This window comes from Plectropomus leopardus, chromosome 18, assembly GCF_008729295.1.
Source record: "Plectropomus leopardus isolate mb chromosome 18, YSFRI_Pleo_2.0, whole genome shotgun sequence".
Lineage (NCBI taxonomy): Eukaryota > Metazoa > Chordata > Actinopteri > Perciformes > Serranidae > Plectropomus > Plectropomus leopardus.
In genome coordinates, this window is record NC_056480.1 from 10,307,334 (window position 1) to 10,327,395 (window position 20,062).

Here is a 20,062-nt window from a genome sequence, read left to right on the forward strand (position 1 = left end):
TTTGTTTTTTTTTGTTTAAGGATTTCCCATCCTGCTCCTTGTAGGAAAAGTTGTCGTAACAATGTAACGTGACTGGAAAGTGTGGCTCCACACATTCTGTGCAACAGGGAGGAGTCTGGGTAAACAAATCTTTCACACTCATTTGTTTCTTATTATGAGGCAGTGAATCATGCACCCTTTAGAGGGAATATAATTATGTTTGTCAAGTGCTTTGTGAACAAAGCATTGGGCAGTGGTGCAAGGTTAATGCATTTACTTGTACATATGTACAGTTTTAGTTGTACTTAACTAATTGTATTCCACTTAATACTTGTAATCAATTACACGTGAGAGGGAAAATATTTAACTTTTTTTCAGAATTACATTTTTCTGACAGCTACAGTTCTCTATTTCTAGCTCTTAAGCTTCAGCCGGATTGGCAGAGTTACTTTTGAAACAAATTCTACACCGATATCTTAATATGTGACAATGAATGTAATATAACATATTCAAAATTTTTTGAAAGCTCATTTGTCTTTGTCTGCCAAGAACACGTTCCTGTATGAGTCCTTGCTATGCATCTCTTCTACCATTGTCGTGTGACTGTGGCATTGATAATTTTACTACCTGAGTATTTATTCTTCCTTCTCCTGAGGCACTAACACACCTTCTTGGTAAAGCCTGTCAGCTACTCTAGTCATACAGGTTTGAGGTAATTGTCAGACTTGCTTGGGAATATTCAGTGCTCGCGTAATACGACTTCCAGGTCACTTTTGCCTAACATTTTTTCCATTTTTGTAGAAAATGAAAGATGATGAGCAAGAGGTCTTGGAGCAGGAGCGCACACAGGTTGAAGGTATAACACACGTTATCTCACAGATATTTTATGCTCGGCGGCTGCTGCTGCCACCATCTGGAGAAATACATGAACTACTGTTTGGGTCTGAAATGTTCCTCGTCTCTCTCTGTTTTGTCACTAAGCAAACTTGAAATCAGAGTCTGACGTCTGGAACCTTGAGATTAAAAATCTAAAAGCACAGCTTGTGGGATGGAGGCCAATATGTGACTATGTCAAGAAGGACACACTAGCCTCGTAAGTCATACAGATCAATCAAACATTTGTGTAAAAGGAGCATAAAAAGTGGAATAATGATCATATGATTTTGTCTTTTAGGAAATTATGTGGCACCAAAGAAACTCCTGTCAGCTGAGGAAGATCAAGGAATAAAATCTCAATTTACAGTCCAGTCAGTGATAACTTGTTCAAAGTGTTGAGATTCATGGCTGGAGAAAGAAACAATGGGGCCCTTGGGCACAGACATGCAAGGGGCCCCACCACCTCTCCTACATACATGTAGGCGCAAAACACACAGACATTGTGGTCATTATGTGTCTCTCTGTAGTCGTGTCTTTTTGTGGTTTTGTGTCTTTTTGTAGTTTTTTGTGTCTCTTGCTTGTCATTGTAGGTATTTGTGTCTCTTGGCAGTCCCTTTGCAACTCTTCGCAGTCTTTTTGAGCCTTAAACAAATTTATTAATTTATTAATGTTGTCTAATATGAGCAAAATATTAACTGACAGAGATAATGAACACTCAGTGTAGTTCATTCAGGTAGTCCAGGCTGCACCAAAGCAACAAGCACTGGAGAATACTCTCTTAAATGTGGAGAGAAATTCACTCAAGACAGCCACAAGCTCAAAATGAGGGAGGTTTGTTATTCGTTAATGTTTGTTTGTTTGTTTGTTTTGTTAAAAAAAAAAAAATGGGGAATAGCTTTGGTGCAGGGATTTTTTTTCATGCAATATAGAGCTATTCAGTTATCAAGCATAGGCTATACATTGGATTGACTTTAATAACCTATATAGACTAAACACTGATGTACTTGGAGAGCACTGAGCAGCTAAGATAATAAAAATATCGTATCAGGACTCGGTAGTTCCTTCTCTTCATGATAATCTAAGCTAACCAGCTGCTCGTTATAGTGTTATATTCACTCTCCACTAAATATGAAGCTACAGCCACCAGCTGGTCAGACTAGTTTAGCACAAAAAATGGAAATAGGGGCATAACAGCTTGCCTGGTTCTCTCCACAGGTAACACAATTTGCTTGCCACCAGCACTTTAAAATTGTGTTTAATTACAGCTGTGTGTTCAGATACCTAATCCTCCATAAAAGCACGTAAACATGCTCAATGCAGTCCTGCTGTATTCCTGTACATCAGTCAGTCTCTATAGACCCTCAGTACTAGGTCACATTTCACCATTGTTGGTCCGTGCGTTCTCTGAAGTGGCAGGTGTCGTGTTCACATTTACACCTGTGCCTTAGACACCCTAACACTTGAGAAGCCACAGTCACAATTACTGGGTCACTCCTGCAGCTTTTAGTGTAGTGTTTCAGATGAAGTTCATCAAAGAGTTAATTTTTAAAATGGGCTAAGCATTTTTAAAGGTTGAGCTCCTAAAAACATTACACAGTGGAAAAACAATCCAAACAAAACTGCAATGTGGGTTTAAAACAGAATATATACTGCAGCTACAATGACAATAAGTGAAGTCAAGGTGGAGCGAAAGTTCCAGTATCTGGATATTTATGCAACATTAGCACGTATGTTTCCTATCAGATTTACTGTGTAGTATGTCCACATATATATGTGAGCCAAAAACAGATCTAAAAATACCCAAATACATGTGCATTTTATCTGTTTAAAGGAATAGTTTGACATTTTGGAACTGTGCTAATTTGCTTTTTTGCTGAGATTAAGTGAGAAGATTGATTGATACAACACTCAAATATAATGTACTAAAATAGTAAAGCTTTTGAAAATATTATAATAAATACAATAAAAGATTATAAAAAATAATAGAAGAAATAATATAAGAAGATGACATCACATGAGTGGGGATAAAACAAAGAAAAGAAGATAAAAACAGATGAATTAAAGAGATGAACAAGTATATTAAAACATGAAAAGGTGATGAGAACAGGACATAAGAAGGATAATGACTGAATAAATTAATTTAACTTTTGACAAGATAGCAAATCAGTGTAATTCCTAAAATGTTGAACTCTTTATTTAACCCATTAATCACAGTGTTCCACATCATCTAAAGTGGACCGCAGTGGAGCTACACGCCCTTGTTGAAGCATGGCCAACCCTTTGTAGAGGAAGCACATGGCACATTTTGTTCTATAAAATCATACAAAAATGGTATATTATATTATACATGTCAAAAAAACATATGGGAGATTTATAGCTTTTACTCTGGATTTTTAAAATATATATATATTGTGATGTCATAGGAAAATGAGAAGGGAAGATAGATTTTAAGTAGGTGAATGCTAATCTTATTGAATATGTTCACAGTCTATTCATATCAGGAGGTTTTCAACTCACTGTTTTCTGGGCTAGGAATTTATTAATTGGTCGATTTATGGAGTCTGTTAGCTAAAAACGAAGGTTTTATTCAGTCCCTTTTGTGAATGCATGGTACAGATGTTAACACCTTAAAATGAAACTTTAACAAAGCACAGTAATGTGCCAACTGAAAGAAGGCAGGTTAATATTTTTGTAGAATAGCCTTATTATTTATTTAAGACCACAAGTCTCCTAAATAAAAAGGGACTTCTGAAACTAAGGAAATTCATATCAGAAAGTCTATTTTTTCCCCCTAATTTTTATTGTTTAATTGTTTATGTGCATGAGTCTAACTGCATACTTTATTAATGTAAAGTGTAATGTGTTAACTGTTCCATCTGTTGTTTTTGGTACATGCTTGCTAAGAAGTATGATCATATTGAGCTATCTCATCTACTGAGCCTTATATTCATATAAATTATTTTTTCAAGTGTAGCTATTTTCAACATTGCATCAGTCCAGTCTTGAATGTGTGGAGCACCGCTGTCTCTCCATTTACACAAAATCATCTTTTTTTGGCAAAAAAGCTGCAGATGTCTAGGCCTACTGTGATGTTGTTGGTTAGACAATCTTGACAGTACAATGCTATATGAAAATAAAAATTTGTTTGATTTCCAAAATTGTCAAATAAAAAAAATGATTAAAAAAATAGTTTACAATGCTTCTTAGTTATTAGTCTTATTTTAAAAAATAAGAGTATTTACAGTTTGTGTTATATTAAATGAAGAGCGGAGGCTAAACGTGAAGCATATATGGAGGTTTTCCTCCACTTTAAAACGGGGTTGAGCGGTGATGAGTAATTCATTGTATTTTGTTCCCTGCTGACCTGAAGGTCCCCGTCCTGTCTGCGCAACAAGACCTGCAGCCGCATCACCGCCCCGGGACTCAGCCATGAGGAGGGAGGGCGCGTCCACCGCAGGGAGGAGGAGGAGGAGGAGGAGGAGGCGAGAGGTGAGTGGACGCAGTTATGCCAACAAGCCGATTATTGAAGGCTACTGAGCCCTCTCTGTCAATTTGCGTCCGTCCTCTCATGTTCAAACAAAGGCGGATACAATACATCTGAGGGGAAAGTTTTTATTTTTGACGCGGAGGCTTCATTCATAGAGGAAGGTACTTTTTTTAATGGACGCTGCAACTTTTTATGGATTTACATTGTGAGAACTCGCGTTGGCAAAGCTATTATTTCTATTATATAAGACTTTGAGACCTGTGCATGTGTTACTCTGCAGAGAGCTGAGAGTGACCTCTGGCACTTATTGTTTTTTAGTTGCTGTGTGTTTATATTTTTAAACACACAGCAGCTGCATGTTTTGTTTTTTTTAAATGGTATTTCATTTTTGCTTTCTGCATAAAAGTGTTTCAGGATAATTAGTTATATTTTGCACGGTATTTGTTTTTTGCATCTTGCTTCAAAGTGTTTCAGGTTAATTAATAAGTGTTTTTTTACATCCTATTTAAAAATATTTTTAGAACGTTTTTTTGCATTCTGTTTTTGCAACCTGATTTAAAGTTCTTCAGGATATTTTTTTTATTTAGTTAGTTTGTTGGTTGTTGCATTTTGCTTTTTTTTACATCGTATATAGAAGTATTTTAGGATAGTTACATTTTGCATGACATTTTATTTTTTCATCCTGCTAAAAAGTGTTTTAGGATATTTATTTATTGTTTTAGCTAGTTAGTCTTTGCATTTCTTCACACCCTATTTAGCAGTTTTTAATTTTTGCATGATATTTTATCTTGCATGCTTCTTAAACGCATTTCAGCTAATTTATTTAGTCAGAGAGTTAGTTTACTTTTTTTTATTTTATTTTTTATTTAAAACTGACATACTATTAAACAGTGTTTCAGCACTTAGATTTTTTTATAAGGAAGTTAACACTAAAATAATGCAACAAATGGAAATGGCTGCTGCAATAAACTTTATTAATAAGTGAATTTTACACTCAGGCACCTACAAACCAAATCACAAGGACAACAGAGCCCCCTCTCCTTTATTCCAGTTTTAAGTGCAAAGTGTGAAAATGTCCAGCCTCTCCAGGAGCATAGATGACCAGAGAGGCGTTGGCGTTGGTGAGAGCCCGTCTCACAAACCGGAGACATCCAGGTACCGCAGCTGGAGCAGCCTCCGTTTCTCAAGATGGAGAAGTAGCTCCCAGAGGACGACCCCCCCTGCCACTCCGTCCCCAAGGCCAGAGAAGAGGGCCGATTTGACCAAGACGCTTTTCTCCTTGGTCCAGACTCACAATGACGACTACACAGCAGATCCCGATGGCCTGCTGGACACCAATGAGGAGGGAAGCTGCGAGGACGCAGGACCCCCACCGGAGCAGTCCACCTACTTACAGAAGCAGTTTGTGTCCATGCTGCAGCCCGGGGTCAACAAGTTCTCCTTGCGCATGTTTGGCAGCCACAAGGGTGTTGCTGCTGAGCAGGCCAGAGTGAAGAGCTTTGGCGTGTGGATCATCCACCCTTACAGTGACTTCAGGTAACAATGAGGTCCTCCTCTGTTTCATAACCTCCTCTTAAAGTTCCAATGTGTACGATTTAGGGGAATATATTGTCAGAAATGAAATAGTATTTTTTTTAACAAGTGGACAGTTTTTATACAACTCATCTGTTTACATTTTATTAAGGCTTAAAGTTATGCATATTTAAGGGCAGGGCTGCTTGAGTGACAGGCTGTCCACGAGGCGTCACCAAAGTCTCTTAAGAATTTTCTCAGATCCTCCCGTCGCTGCAACACATCTCCAACCTCTAATCCAATAATAGTCTCTTCTGGCTCCAAAGAAACAAGATGGTGATGGTCAAAATGCCAAACTTGAGGCATCACAATGGGAGTCCACAAACCATTGGGTGACATCACGGCAGCTATGTCCATTATTATACACAGTCTATGGTCAAAACAGCCAAGCTGCATTACATCACCCACGGGCAGGAGCGTTTATTGGTGTAGTGCTGTGCATTCTGGTTGTTGTAGGTTTTCCAGCTCTTGAGCAAAGGTGAATGTCACAACCTCTGTCCACTGTTTTGTTTTTGTTTTTTGTTTTTTTTTGGTCATGTAGTACTAAAAAGTATTTGCATCTCTCTGCTGCATAGACGGCCCAAGTTTATGAAAAGATGATCTTTCCAGGAGAGAATTTTTTTTTTTAATGTCAGTGCTGATTATGGGGAAGTTTGTCCGCATTATTTTATGTTGAATTGTTTAAACACAAGTCACTAACCATCACCCAACACACGATTCTTTAAGTCATCAATGATATTTCATAAACTTCCCTTGAAAGCATCCAGTTTTCATCCAATGAAACAGCCGGTGACGGTGCTCAGATCCGATTTTTCCAAGGGCAGACTTCAGCGCAGCAGCTGATGTCATGGTCCCTCGCACATGATAAGGCGATGAAGGGATTTGATTAGTAATACAGTATATAGGACAAGATCATCTGGATTAATAATAGCACTGGTGACTCCCTCTCTCCCTGTTCAGGAGGAGGGTGAACTCCATTCATTGATCCTGTTAATTTAAGTCATCAAATGTATAAAAAAAATATTTTTTTGTGCCAGTTTGGCCTCACTTTTTAATGGATTTATCAGATCATTCAGCTTTTGGGGCTGAGCAACGTCTTAGCAGTGATGCGCCAAGCAATCTGTCCGTGTGGTGACTAATAATAGCTGCCATCAAATTTAAACAATTTTTAAACATCAGGCCTATGCCAGACAGAGAGGATAACCCCATGCAGAGGGATTATTGCCCAGAAGAATCCCTATAATTCCAATCTTGCTCTATTATGCAATAATACACAGACAGCTGAGAGGGGGATTACCGGAGGCCTGCTCTCCTTAAACCTTATGCTCCAACTTTCCCTTTAAACTGGATGAGTTGGAATAGCATGTTTTGGGTACTCAGCTGTCCTGTGTAGTGGTTAAGGTTGGATAGCTGGTTTTGTTTAGCATTTTGAATCTAATTTAAAATTGGCAGAAAAGCACATTTGTTAATCTCAGAGTCAAATCAACATCTTGTCTAACTTCTGTTTGGAAAGAGGGGGGGGGGGCGGCATTTTTTGGCTTTTATTCAGAGGTGGATGACAGAAAAGTCACACAAAATGACAGGAGAAAGAGGGGAAAATGAGATGCAAAAAAAGTTCCTCACAGGAATCCAATAGGGGGCGTTGCAATCACATAAGGCTTCTATGGTAGAGGTTTTCACCACTTGGATTTAGTGAAGATTAATATCCAAATTTTAAGTTGTCAACACAATAATGTTAATTTACACGCTGGCTCTGAAGGTGTCGACAGTGTCTCAACATTTTCAGCAGCAGAATTTGTTCAGTTTTCACAAAGCTGCAGATGTTCAAACTTCAATTGTTTTGAGAACAATATAATAAAAATAATAAAAACTTTATTTATATAGCACCTTTAAAAATAACTGATAAGAAAGTGCTACGAAGAGACAGACAAGGCAGGAACTCAGGGAATAATAAAATAAACATTAAAAAACATGCCACACAGAGTAAAAAGTCTAACGAAAAGGTAAGAACAGAATGCGTATACAAAAGGTCAACGCGAATACAGCAAATAAAAGGAATAAAAGCAATAAAGCAGCCAGATTTCAAAAGGCAGTTCAAGTACTAAATTAATAACATTTCAGAAAAACTAAGAATAAATGCAGTAAAAGATGATAAAAATAATCTATGGAAAAGTCTAATGGGGCCACATGGCATCACATGGTGGACCTGGAAGTTGTAGTTACTGTGTTTTGCCACTGTGTTAAATTGGCTTCAAAGTCAGGCGCACTTCCAGGGGGCCTAGTTTTTAAGTGTCAAGTTTGGCAATCTGGCCACCACCTTAGTTTTTTGGATTAAGAAGTGAGCTGTGGAGGAGCGAGTGGTGGATCTGACTGAGGGCCTGAGGACACTGTTGGCAGACAGTTTGTCTCCCAGAGCAGCCCCATCCTTAATTATGTATAAATTTAAGCCTTAATAAAAAAAATACCCGCCTGTACAGTTGTCATGTACAGTAGGGATAAATTAGTTATAGAGACCAAAACCATTTTGTTTGTTTTTTGGATCAGGCTGTAAACATGTTTATTTCTGCTTTAAAGCTGGATATTTTAACATGGGGGTCTACAATGACTGAGTTGCTTTTGCAGGTTTGCTTCTGCGGTTTTTGGCACATACACATTGGCTGCATTAGTCAGCGCTGGTGGTTGCCGCTTGGTTTTTGCTCATAAATCAAAGTGTTGGGGAACTGATGGTGGCACCTAGTTTTGCTGCACTATGATGGTATCGTCAAATATCCCCAACGATGCAAAGTAAATGTGGTCTTTAATACTCTGAACTGAATATTAAGCCAACAGAAGTTTTACTCAGTATTAAGGAACAAACATTTTAATTAACACATTTGTTTTTGCTCCCATTTTTGACAGGTTTAAGTTTATGATCTGTGACTTTTTAAAGTATTCAATAGATAGTACTATAGTATTTCTTTCAAATTTTGCTCGCAAATTTGTTAAAATCCATGTTGTAGAGCACTTACTCTTTTCAGCATCTTGATACACCAAGGAGAAGTTTTGTTCAGTGAATATTAGATTTCTACAGATTTGAGAAAACATCCTGGCTGGAGCCTCAGAAGCCACAGCGCACTTCGCCCCCATCCAGAATATCATGAAAGTCTTTAGGATTTATTCTCTGAGGAACATAAATATCTGTCAATATTTTCATGGCAGTCGACATTTTAGTTGTTAAGATACGATATTTCAATCTGTACCATCATTGCCAATAGCATGGCTGAAAAGGTCAGACAGATTGTCGTTAATCCTAACGGCACATACAGGAAACTATTTATAACTTTTGTTGCTTTAAAAGACGAACTAAACGAACGTCATAAGCGTATTCAATCCCGGATTCAGATTCAACATAAAATGTTATAAAACCACCCTCATTTTCTTATTCCACTCCGGCTGTTACTAATAGCTAAAATGTCTGAAAGGTTTTCATTCAGTAGAATTAACTCTGCTTCTCAACACACACACACACACACACACACACACACACACACACACACACACACACACACACACACACACACACACACACACACACACACACACTTCATGTAAACAGCCATAATGGCGTCCAGAGTCTTTAATGGAGTTATTAGCAGGAAGCAACCACTAATCTGCTGCGACATGAGAGGAGATGATAAGTCTTCATGTAAAACAGCATGTAGACACAGATGACATGTGCGCGAGTGATTGATGGAGGGATAAACGTGAAAGAGAACGAGGAACTAATCTAACTGTTCCTGTATCTCTTCTCTGACTGGCTTAAGAAGACGGTTGTTTTCTCACAGGGGTCATGTTGCGGTCACTGAAGGTTGACGGTAATCAAAAATAAACTGGTTCATATTCTGTTACTGCGACTCGGTAAGAAAAAGACTGAGAGAGAAAGAGACACAAAGTGATTGACACTTGATGGAAACAATCTGTAAGGAAACTCAACCCGTGTACCCGTGGTGTATAGCGAGACACTGGAGACTTATAGGAAACTTGTATGACATGAGGCAGACAGTGACGAGTGCGGCGCAGACGTCTGGGCTTCAGCATCCTGAAAGCAGCAAACTGTCAATCATTTGAAGCAATAGTCACGTTTGTCTTTTTCCTCATTGTCCTCATATTGAGTCTGATGAGATAAACAGCATTTATTTTTAATGAGAGGGGGTTCTTCCTGTGACAGGAGCTCGTTATGAGAGTACGGGTCACCCTGAAATGGGTCACTCTCTGGATGACACGCTGTCCCCCTGACTGGATGACTTCACCTGACCTCGATGGCTGTTTCACATTGTGTAACTTACAGGAATATTTTGCAGACAAAAATGAGGAAATTGATGAATTGAAGTAAAAGTGGACACATTAAAAGATCTAATGTGAAGTAGCATCTAGTGGTGAGGTTGCAGAATGTAGATTTGTTACAAGGTACAAGGTAGATTTATCAGTCATTATTTAAACATAGTTTAAAAAATGAAATTAAAATTTGTCCTTGATCCTGCTACATCTTTTGGAGTTGGAGGAGGAGTTTAGGAGTCTCACAGGCTGGGGAAAGAAGCTGCTCTGTAGTCTGGTGGTTCAGCAGCAGATACGTCTGTATCTTTTCCCAGATGGCAGCAGGGTGAACAGACTGTGGCTGGGCTGGCTGCTGTCTTTCAGTACCTTTGGGCTCTGTGCAGACACCTCACTTCACTGAGGTCACTGATGCTCTGCAGATGGGTACCAGTGATGTCCTGGGCAGTTTTTATCACCCGATGTAGAGCCTTCCTGTCCTGGGCCCTGCACAAACTGAAACTTGTCCCATGCGCCAAGCATGTAAGACAACTATGGTGGCTGACGCAAAAACAAGAAAATGCAAATGGACCTATGTAAAGCCCGTGTTTCATAAGTCTGCTCTGGGCTACTGTAAAGGCAAAGTTGAAGAGATATAGATGGCTCATTCTGAGGAAACAGAAACACAATTATTATTTTCAGATGATTATAAACTTGTCATGAATGAATAGTCATGAATGTTATACATAGTTTCTGACAATAGATGCCCCTTAATCACACACTGGACCTTTAAAGCTACAGTAGATAACTTTTATTAAGTTAGCTCTCAGTCATATTTACTAAAACTGTCACTCTATACTGACAGTAGCACAGGAAACAGATAAACTGAAAAAAAAATTAGGCTCCTCTGGCTTTTGCAAGAATCCACATCTCCTGAAAGAAAACAACCAATCAGAGCTAGGAGGAGTCTCTAATGCAACTGTCAGTCACTACTTGTGCTGCCAACAACAGTGTACACCGCAAAAACAACAACAAAAGCTTGCTTTCACTTTCACAGATGAACACTGTCTTCTCCTGCATTAGGGACTCCTTGCTGTTGTGGGTTATTTCCATTCTGATATATTCTAATATTCTGTGCATGTACACTGAGAGCAAAAAAAAAAAGAAATTAAAAATTGCCAAATTCCTTTTATATGCAAAAAACATGGCCTCTAACTCTGATCTAGTAAATACTGTATGACAGGAACACTCTACTTGCTTTGCCTGGGCGCCCACTTTTACAAAATTACAGGATGCCAGGGTCAGTAAATTAATAAGCATTAATAATTAATATATAAACGATAGCCTGAACCTCTGTCGATATGTCTTTTTTTTAATTCTATGCACACTGGCACCTATTTAAATTCACATTACAAAAAAAAGAATTCTTGCCATAAGTCAATTTATATTCATTGTGAATTACAAAATAATTCGTGGGCCACCCAGAACGTACAGTGGGGCCACATTTGACCCAAGTTGAGTGTCACTGTTGTATGATATATACTAGAGGTGCACTGGAGCGGTTGCCGTAAAAACAATAAACACCATAATAATTCATTCATTCATTCATTATGTGAGTAGATCCTCACTATAAGCCTTATGCTGCCAGCTGGGATAAGACCTTTAACCTCGGCAAAGCTCCCAGGGCCGCTTCCTGAAGTCTAAACCCAAAGAAGTTCAAATCACACGATTAACTTGGCAACCAGCTTCATTACCAGGATTCGCTCATTTCTCAGAAGTGCACGTTTATCCAAAGTCTTCAGCAAAGAGTTGTTGTTTGAGCACTGGAGAGACCTCATCTCTGGTGTTATATTCTGTCCAGTCAGCAGCACAGATTATGGATCTCTGTGTAGCAACAGTCGAAAAAGGTTTAGTTGTACATAAAATAAATAAAATAAACTGTCAAGATGCATTCCAGTGTTAAACAAAGCAAAACAGGTCCTGGATCAGAAACCACTCCACATTCTCTACTGTTCAGTAGTTTTCCCATAGTTAGATTACTGTCCTGTGATTTGGGGCAAAAACTACAAAAGTTCATTACATTCAGTTTCTATTTTCCAAAAAAGAGCAATTTGGATCATTCACAGTGTCGAATATTTGGATCACACGAACTCATTATTCTTACAGTCAAAACTTAAAATAAGTTAAAACCTAAAAATAGTTCAGTGGTCGAGAGGGTGGTTACAATTTAAGGGGAAAATTAAATTTCAAAACGTATGTTGATTGGACCACCAGAAAAGGATTTTGTTTATTAATATGTGGGGTTAAACTATGGAACAGTTTTAATGTGAAGCTAAAATAATGTCCAGAGAAAAACCATTTTAAAATAATGTATAAAAACATGATTTTCACAAGGTACAGGGATGAAGAGGTGGTTTGACAGTCACCAGGTGTTTACAGGGGTCATTTCTTTTTTTCCTAGTTTATATTCGTCTTTTTTGCGTAAGTAATTATGAAAAATTGTAAATATTTTGATCTTGAGTAATGGGATTAAATACATTTTTACTTCTTCTCACTCCTTTTCGAATATGTAAACCAAGTCATCATGCGTGACCATGTCTTTTGCTTTATATTTTTTTATTGTCTGCAACTATTACTTTTTTTGTTTGTCTGTTTTCGTATAATAATTTCTCTTTTTCCTTTTTTACATGTTTGAAATAAATCAAATCAAAAAGCTCACAGCTTTACATCCGCACAACCTCAACCTTCGGCCTCTCCTGTTCTGTCCAGGTTTTACTGGGACATCGTGATGCTGCTGTTGATGATGAGTAATCTGGTCATTTTGCCGTGGGGAATCACCTTCTTTGAAGACCAGAACACCATGCCGTGGATCACCTTCAACGTCCTCTCTGACACTCTCTTCCTCATGGACCTGGTTTTCAATTTCCGGACGGGCATCCCGGGAGAGGACAGCCACATCATCCTGGACCCCAAAGAGATCCGCATGCATTACCTGCGCACCTGGTTCATGGTGGACTTCGTCTCCTCCATCCCCGTCGACTACATCTTCCTCATCGTGGACCTGGAGTCCCGGCACGAGTCGTCAGACGTGTACCGCACGGCCCGCGCCCTCCGCATCGTGCGCTTCACGAAGATCCTCAGTCTGCTGCGTCTTCTCAGACTGTCTCGCCTCATCCGCTACATTCACCAGTGGGAGGAGGTAAAGGAAGGATACACATGGCAAACAGAACATCGGAAATCAACACTTGTCCATTTAAATGTCTCTGTCCTCCATAAAATTTTCTTTCACTCAGATTTTCCACATGACCTATGACCTGGCCAGCGCTGTGGTGCGCATCGTCAACTTGATCGGCATGATGCTGCTGTTGTGCCACTGGGACGGCTGCCTCACCTTCATGGTGCCGATGCTGCAAGAGTTCCCCCCGGACTGCTGGGTGTCCAAAAACAACATGGTGGTAAGCACATGTTCATTAATTCATACGTGCATGATTTATGATACATATTAACATGAAAACCAAGAAAAAAATCATAATAATAGGGACATTTTTATTTTAAAGTAAATATTCATTCATTACTTCATCAAAATCTAAGACTTTATGCTTAGTAAACTACATGTTGAATTGTTTACCCGCATTTTACAGTTACAACCAAAAGACTCTTTAGGTTACATTGGCAGTCCATTTGAGTTAATGATTTTTGGAAATACGACTCTTTGCTTTCTTGCCAAGAGTTAAATGACAAGATTGAGTCCACTTTCAAATCTTACTCCTGTAACTCTTGTAGGTTTAACACTGTATTAAAATTCCATATCATGGACATCCTTGCCAAAATAATTGCAATTCACAATATTATCCCAATAATTATCAAAATATGCTTAAACTCTTAAAATGGCCTGAAAGATACTGGAATCACTTTAACTTACATTTTACATTTTTACAACCTCTCCTGCGTGCTGTGAGAATATACACCCATAAACATCCAGAACACAGAAAATAACGAGGAAATAAGAGAGAAGGTCGGAGCGCAGAGTCTCTGCAGAATTTGCTCCACACACTTCTAGTGTGTCATAAGTGATAATTAAGAGGAATCCATTCTGTATGGGTCTGTATAGACATTTGGAAAATTCTGCATTGAATGTCTTTAAGAACTTTTTTTTTTACGTCACAGATAGGGCACATGTTTTTTTTTAAGTTAACATACTTTTTGTGGAAAAACAAATAATCAAATCATCCTAAAAAGGCAGCCTTTTAACTATTTGAAATGTCTTCATCTCTTTTGAAATTTTTAATATCTGCTAATGTTTGATTAAGATCTTTTGCATTAGATGGACAGATAGATAGAAAGACAGACAGACATTCAGACAGTGCCAAGTTGCAAAATCCTTTTTGTACTTTGTTGCGATCTCCCATAAAGTTGTTTATTGTCCCATCCCTAATCTCTTCACAATCTAGGGAATAATTGTATTTCCAAAAAGTGCTTCTTTAATTGCAAGTGCACCAACTGTTTTTTATTTTACCTATAATTTATTATAAATTACATTATTTTCAAAAACTCTGCCTCAGCAGGATTTAGGGACTAACTATAATTTCTTTCTTTTTTTCAAGCTACGTTTAAGACAAAATGACAGATAAATCTACCTTCTACCTTCTTCTCCTTATGCTGCATTCATTTGGCCTCTCTCAGCCATTGTAGTCATGATAATAGCCTGTAAATTATATTTTCTCATGTCAGCACTCCTTTTGTTTATACTCTATCTTTCCCAGAATTCCACCTGGCACCTTCAGTACTCCTACGCCCTGTTTATGGCCATGAGTCACATGTTGTGTATAGGCTACGGTGCCCACCCTCCAGAAGGCATGAGCGACGTTTGGCTCACCATGATCAGTATGGTCGTGGGCGCCACCTGCTACGCCATGTTCCTCGGTCACGCAACTAACCTGGTGCAGTCGCTGGATGCATCACATCGCCAGTATCAGGAGAAGGTAATCACTTCTGCACTGACTGGAAAAGATTAACAGACCGAAACATTTTGACCTACAGCTTCAGTTGCTTTGTGCACAATATGCCCCTGGAGCTTCACGTGGATGCTAATGTGATTCTGGCTGCAAGGTTTAATATCACAGCCATGTTTTAAATCACGGGCTTGCTTACTACTCGTACTTTATTCGTGGAAATTGTGCCAAATGCCTAGAGAATATGTGTATTATCTAATGGATTTTGTGGCCTTACTGTGACCCTTTCCAGGGGATTTTCGCAAGATAAAGCAGCTCGCATGATAGACAAATGGCGTCACCTTTGTTTTGGATCACTGTTAGCTAATGCCCATTATAAATGAGTTTGTAATCCACTTAAAACTGGGGGGAAAAACTGCAATACAAATAGAATAAATGTGTAATTATTGTACTTTGGAATAATTCAGCCAACACATGGTGGAAAATGTGACTGACTGTGACATCTGACATGAGCTCTGTGGAATTTCAATTGTATCCTCATGAAGGTCAAATCTCCATGTGGTTTGTGCAAATGTTTTCAGTATAAGCAAGTGGAGCAGTACATGTCGTTCCACAAACTGCCGGCGGACGTGAGACAGAGGATCCATGATTATTACGAGCAGCGATTCCAAGGCAAGATGTTCGATGAGGACAGCATCCTCGGAGAGCTCAGTGATCCACTGAAGGAGGTGTGTTCATCATTAAACCATCCATCTGACTTCCTGTTTCAGGCTTTCGCTTTATTTCTATCTTTTATTGAAACAGGCCTACACAGATGCAAATTTAAGCCTGAAAAATAAGTTTTAAGTCGACTTGTCAAGCAATCTGCTGGTTGTTTTTTTGGATTAATTGATTTCAATCAATTGTTTAGTCTATGAAAAATCAAAATACTGAAAGTAGAATTACCACCGTGCAGCTGTATGCCTCCATAAATCAGTTTTACATACATTTCTGTGAAAACATGGATGCTTCATACACATCTTCCTCAGAAGTTCAGTACAATCAACAATCATTTCAAGATTAGTGTCACCAGTTCAGTATCTGAATAATCGTCTCCCCCTCTGTTCCTGAGTTATAAAGTTTAGAAACTGCCAGAGAAGAGTTTTATTATAATTGATGCACGGTCACAATGACCTTGACCTTTGACCACCAATATAAAATCTGTTCATTGCTGAGTCCAAGTGAAAGAAAGAAATTCCCTCGAGGTGTTTTTTAGATATCAGTATAGATGGGACCAATGTACAGGCAGACATATGGACAACCCGAAAGAGTAATGCAATTGGTCAAGGCTAATCCTCACAACTGACAAGTTAAACCAAGATATTTGACATTTTTTAATCATTACAAATAATAAATTGTCAAAAAAAGTTGCTAATTAATTTTCTGTTCGACTAGTTGATAAACTAAATATTTCAGGTCTACAAAATCTATGAGCTCCAAAACAATTTCTTAATGTCCTCTCTCTTCTCTCTCTCCCAACCCTGCAGGAGATTGTCAGTTATAACTGCCGAGGGCTCGTAGCCAACATGCCCCTGTTCGCCAACACTGACCCTCATTTTGTGACGGTGATCCTGACCAAACTGCGCTTCGAAGTCTTCCAACCTTCAGACTTCATTATACGAGAGGGGACGCTGGGACGCAAAATGTACTTCATCCAGCATGGCACTGTCACCGTCATCCCGCGCGGCAGCAAGGAGATTACGCTCAACGATGGAGCATATTTTGGAGGTAAAACATTTGAGTTGAACCCTCAAAATGTTTCCAGTCAAATTTATGAGCGACACTAGGCGGGTTTCCATCACAGATTGGTGCAAGAATTAAGCAATATTTTCGATTTAACACAATCGCGGGATGACTGCGTTTCCATTGAATAATGTAATGCGACTTCTCCTCTCACGATAATGGTGATGGATGTTCAGAACCTCAGCAGGTATATTTCTATTGCAACCACCGCACCACCTGTCAGTCCAGTCGAAGGTGATGTTTGTATGTGAGCAATAATACAAAGGCAAGGCCCTCATAGCTGCGATATATGAGGGGTTTCTGGGAGGTGATAGTCCACGATTTCACAGCTCAACTTTTGAAGAGTTATGCGATGCAGTAACACCTCTTGTAGCACCTTCTGCATCATGCCCGAGGGATACAGTTTCTACTGACAAGCACATAGCCATAGCATCATGTGAAACAAATGTTTTCATTGCAGTTTTCAGAAATATGGCTTTTTTGAATCGTCTGAAATACCACCTCATACGAGCGTTTTTTTTTTCTTGGCAAATGTTCAGTTAATTTTCTTGTACTTTTCACATATTTTTTGCTAACTTCTGGGTCATTTCTTCTTTTGTTGCTCATTACCTTCTTCCCATGTTTTGAAAAAAAAAAAGTAATTTCACTATGTTGCAAAGGGTTGAATAAATAATTTGATTGAATATCCCTCTTTGCTGAGAAACAGTTTTGTGTGAAAGGAATTAAAAGCCTGTCCTAAATGTAAGCCCGCTGACTTCAGCGATTTAAGCAAAAAATAGCAATTACTTGAAATTTTCCGGTATACACAAACAAATCCTTGTTGCTCGAAGGATTAAACTGACTCTCTCCTTTTTGGTTCAGAGATCTGCCTGTTAACCCAGGGACGACGCACAGCCACTGTGAGAGCGGACACCTACTGTCGCCTTTACTCCCTGAGTGTGGACAGTTTCAACGAGGTCCTGGAGGAGCATCCTTTGATGAGGAGGGCGTTTGAGAGTGTGGCTGTGGACAGACTGGGCCGCGTCGCTCGCAGACCCAGTTATCAGCCTCCTGCAGCTGAGTGACGTCCTCAGTGAACATCAGAAAGAGACTCCTGCCAGAGACGTGGAGGACATTTGTCACACTTCGACGGAACTTGAAAACACAAACAGAGTAAATTTTAGTAATTGCTGTTCACTTTAGTGCTCAGTGATCAGCCTGATGGAGACCCTCCTTTTTATTTATTAACTTGCTGGACTTTGTTGGAAAAAAAAAATCATTTCATTTTGGATTTCAGTAAGCTTTATGATCACATTTGTGTTAGATCTTTGTACGCATTTTATGTTAAATCCATCGTGTAATTTACAAATTGATGAGCAAATAATAACTATTATTTTGTTTCTTCAGCAAATTACAGTTTTTGGCGATACATGTGCGTTTTACCGATGGCAACACTATCTTTTCCAAATGTAAATAATCATTATTAGTTTGATTTCTCTGTCTGCAGTTTCATACGAGATATCAGCAGCTCATAAGATCATCAGCTGGGCGTCACACAGCTGTATGTATCTAATGACCCCTCAGTTCTGTAGGTCGCATCATATCACGTTTTAATACCAATGTTCACTGCGGATAAGCTGCTGTGATGTAATAACCGTACAGGATATGATTGTACACAGTTATACATCACTTTTTAAATTGCCACATTTCACAATATTCACATTTGACGAGATAATCTGAAAAATCCATTTTTGCATCTGTGCAGTTTTATATCAAATATTATAAGCTGTGTTTTTTTCCCCCACAAATGTATTAAATTACTCGCTTTCTTTTTAAATTTCACCTTAATTGGTTTTCATTTTCTGAGGGCAATTAATTTGCAAACATCATTTGGCATTTTAAAAAAAAGGTTAATGTAGATAAGGTAGGTTAATAAGCTGATATTAGTGTAGTATTTTAATATGTAAAAAAAAACAAAACACAACTATGATTCATTTGAACTGATTATTGGCAAATGACACAATATTCTCATGTATCTGACTTATTACATCTTTATTGATTGATAAAGTGTATCAGGTAAAATGATGCATAGAAAAAAGTCCGAAATTATTAAATATAATCCATTGTCCAGTATGTAAATATATTGATATACATATAATACAGTAAGTATTATATTATCATCTGAATTTGTTTAATATTTACTACAGTGTTTAGCCTGTCCTTTTTACTTCAACTCTCTGACGAACAATCCTTCAACTGATGATGTCATGTAAATACAAATATTTCTACCCTTTAAAATGAATATAAAAATGTATTTTTGCCTATGGCGTGTTTCAAATATGTCATTTATAACTGCTGATTAGTGTGCACACATACACACACACACACACACACACACACACCACTGATGACAGACACACTCAGATAAAAGGAATACCACAATGTAAAAAATACCCTCTTTTACTTCCAAGAGAGAAGATAATAACAATTAATAAAATATTATTAATTGTTTCTATATTAAAATTACAGCATTGAAGATCTCCATTTCGTTCCTTACGATAAGTGTTACAAAATTGCAGTGAGTTTGACTAAAGACAGCAGGGTGGCTGTGTGTGTGTGTGTGTGTGTGTGTGTGTGTGTGTGTGTGTGTGTGTAAGGGCAAGTTATTAGTGACTATGCAACACTTGTGATTAAGAAGAAAGAAAGAAATTAATTTAAAAGAAAATTTTTGAGATTATTACTTTAAGTAAAAGTACAGACATTCATGTGTTACCAATATCATATGAATGTCTGTAAGCAGAAGTTGTCAGTATGTGGCTTTATTATATTATATTATATTATATCACATTACATTATATTATATTATTGTTGGTGCAGTGATAATTTAATATTAAAGCTGGTTGAGGGGGAGCTAATTTTAACTATTGTACAAGTATGGTTTTAACTTGAGTATGATCTACATAACAAAGCATTATATTTTATTACATGCATTTGAATGTGATCACATATTTTGCATCTTTAAAATCTTGTTTCAGCACAAAAAGTAGTAATTATAGCTGAAGAAAAAACAAACAAATTCTTTCTCAGAAATCTCGTAACCTTACACTTTTTGTTTGGCACAACATGCAAACACGCAGGTACAGTT

The 20,062-nt window shown here is 38.2% G+C and overlaps 1 protein-coding gene across 1 annotated transcript; it reads left to right on the forward strand.

Moving 5' to 3' along the window:
* Positions 1–4,315: 4,315 nt before the first annotated feature.
* Positions 4,316–18,138, forward strand: LOC121958088 (potassium/sodium hyperpolarization-activated cyclic nucleotide-gated channel 2-like). The gene is made up of 8 exons (XM_042506955.1): positions 4,316–4,344; positions 5,341–5,878; positions 12,974–13,403; positions 13,498–13,659; positions 14,968–15,186; positions 15,738–15,884; positions 16,683–16,923; positions 17,800–18,138. The coding sequence occupies exons 2-8, from the start codon at positions 5,415–5,417 to the stop codon at positions 18,000–18,002; spliced, it is 1,866 nt and encodes a 621-aa protein (XP_042362889.1). The 5' UTR covers positions 4,316–4,344; positions 5,341–5,414; the 3' UTR covers positions 18,003–18,138.
* Positions 18,139–20,062: the final 1,924 nt, after the last annotated feature.

What these genes read in the sequence shown, in the direction of transcription:
- LOC121958088 (XM_042506955.1), top strand. Translation starts at nt 5,415, where the DNA reads ATGTCCAGCCTCTCCAGGAGCATAGATGACCAGAGAGGCGTTGGCGTT. An exon ending in CACCCTTACAGTGACTTCAG is followed by an intron (nt 5,879 to 12,973) that starts GTAACAATGAGG and finishes TGTTCTGTCCAG; the next exon opens with GTTTTACTGGGACATCGTGA. An exon ending in TCAGTGATCCACTGAAGGAG is followed by an intron (nt 15,885 to 16,682) that starts GTGTGTTCATCA and finishes CCAACCCTGCAG; the next exon opens with GAGATTGTCAGTTATAACTG.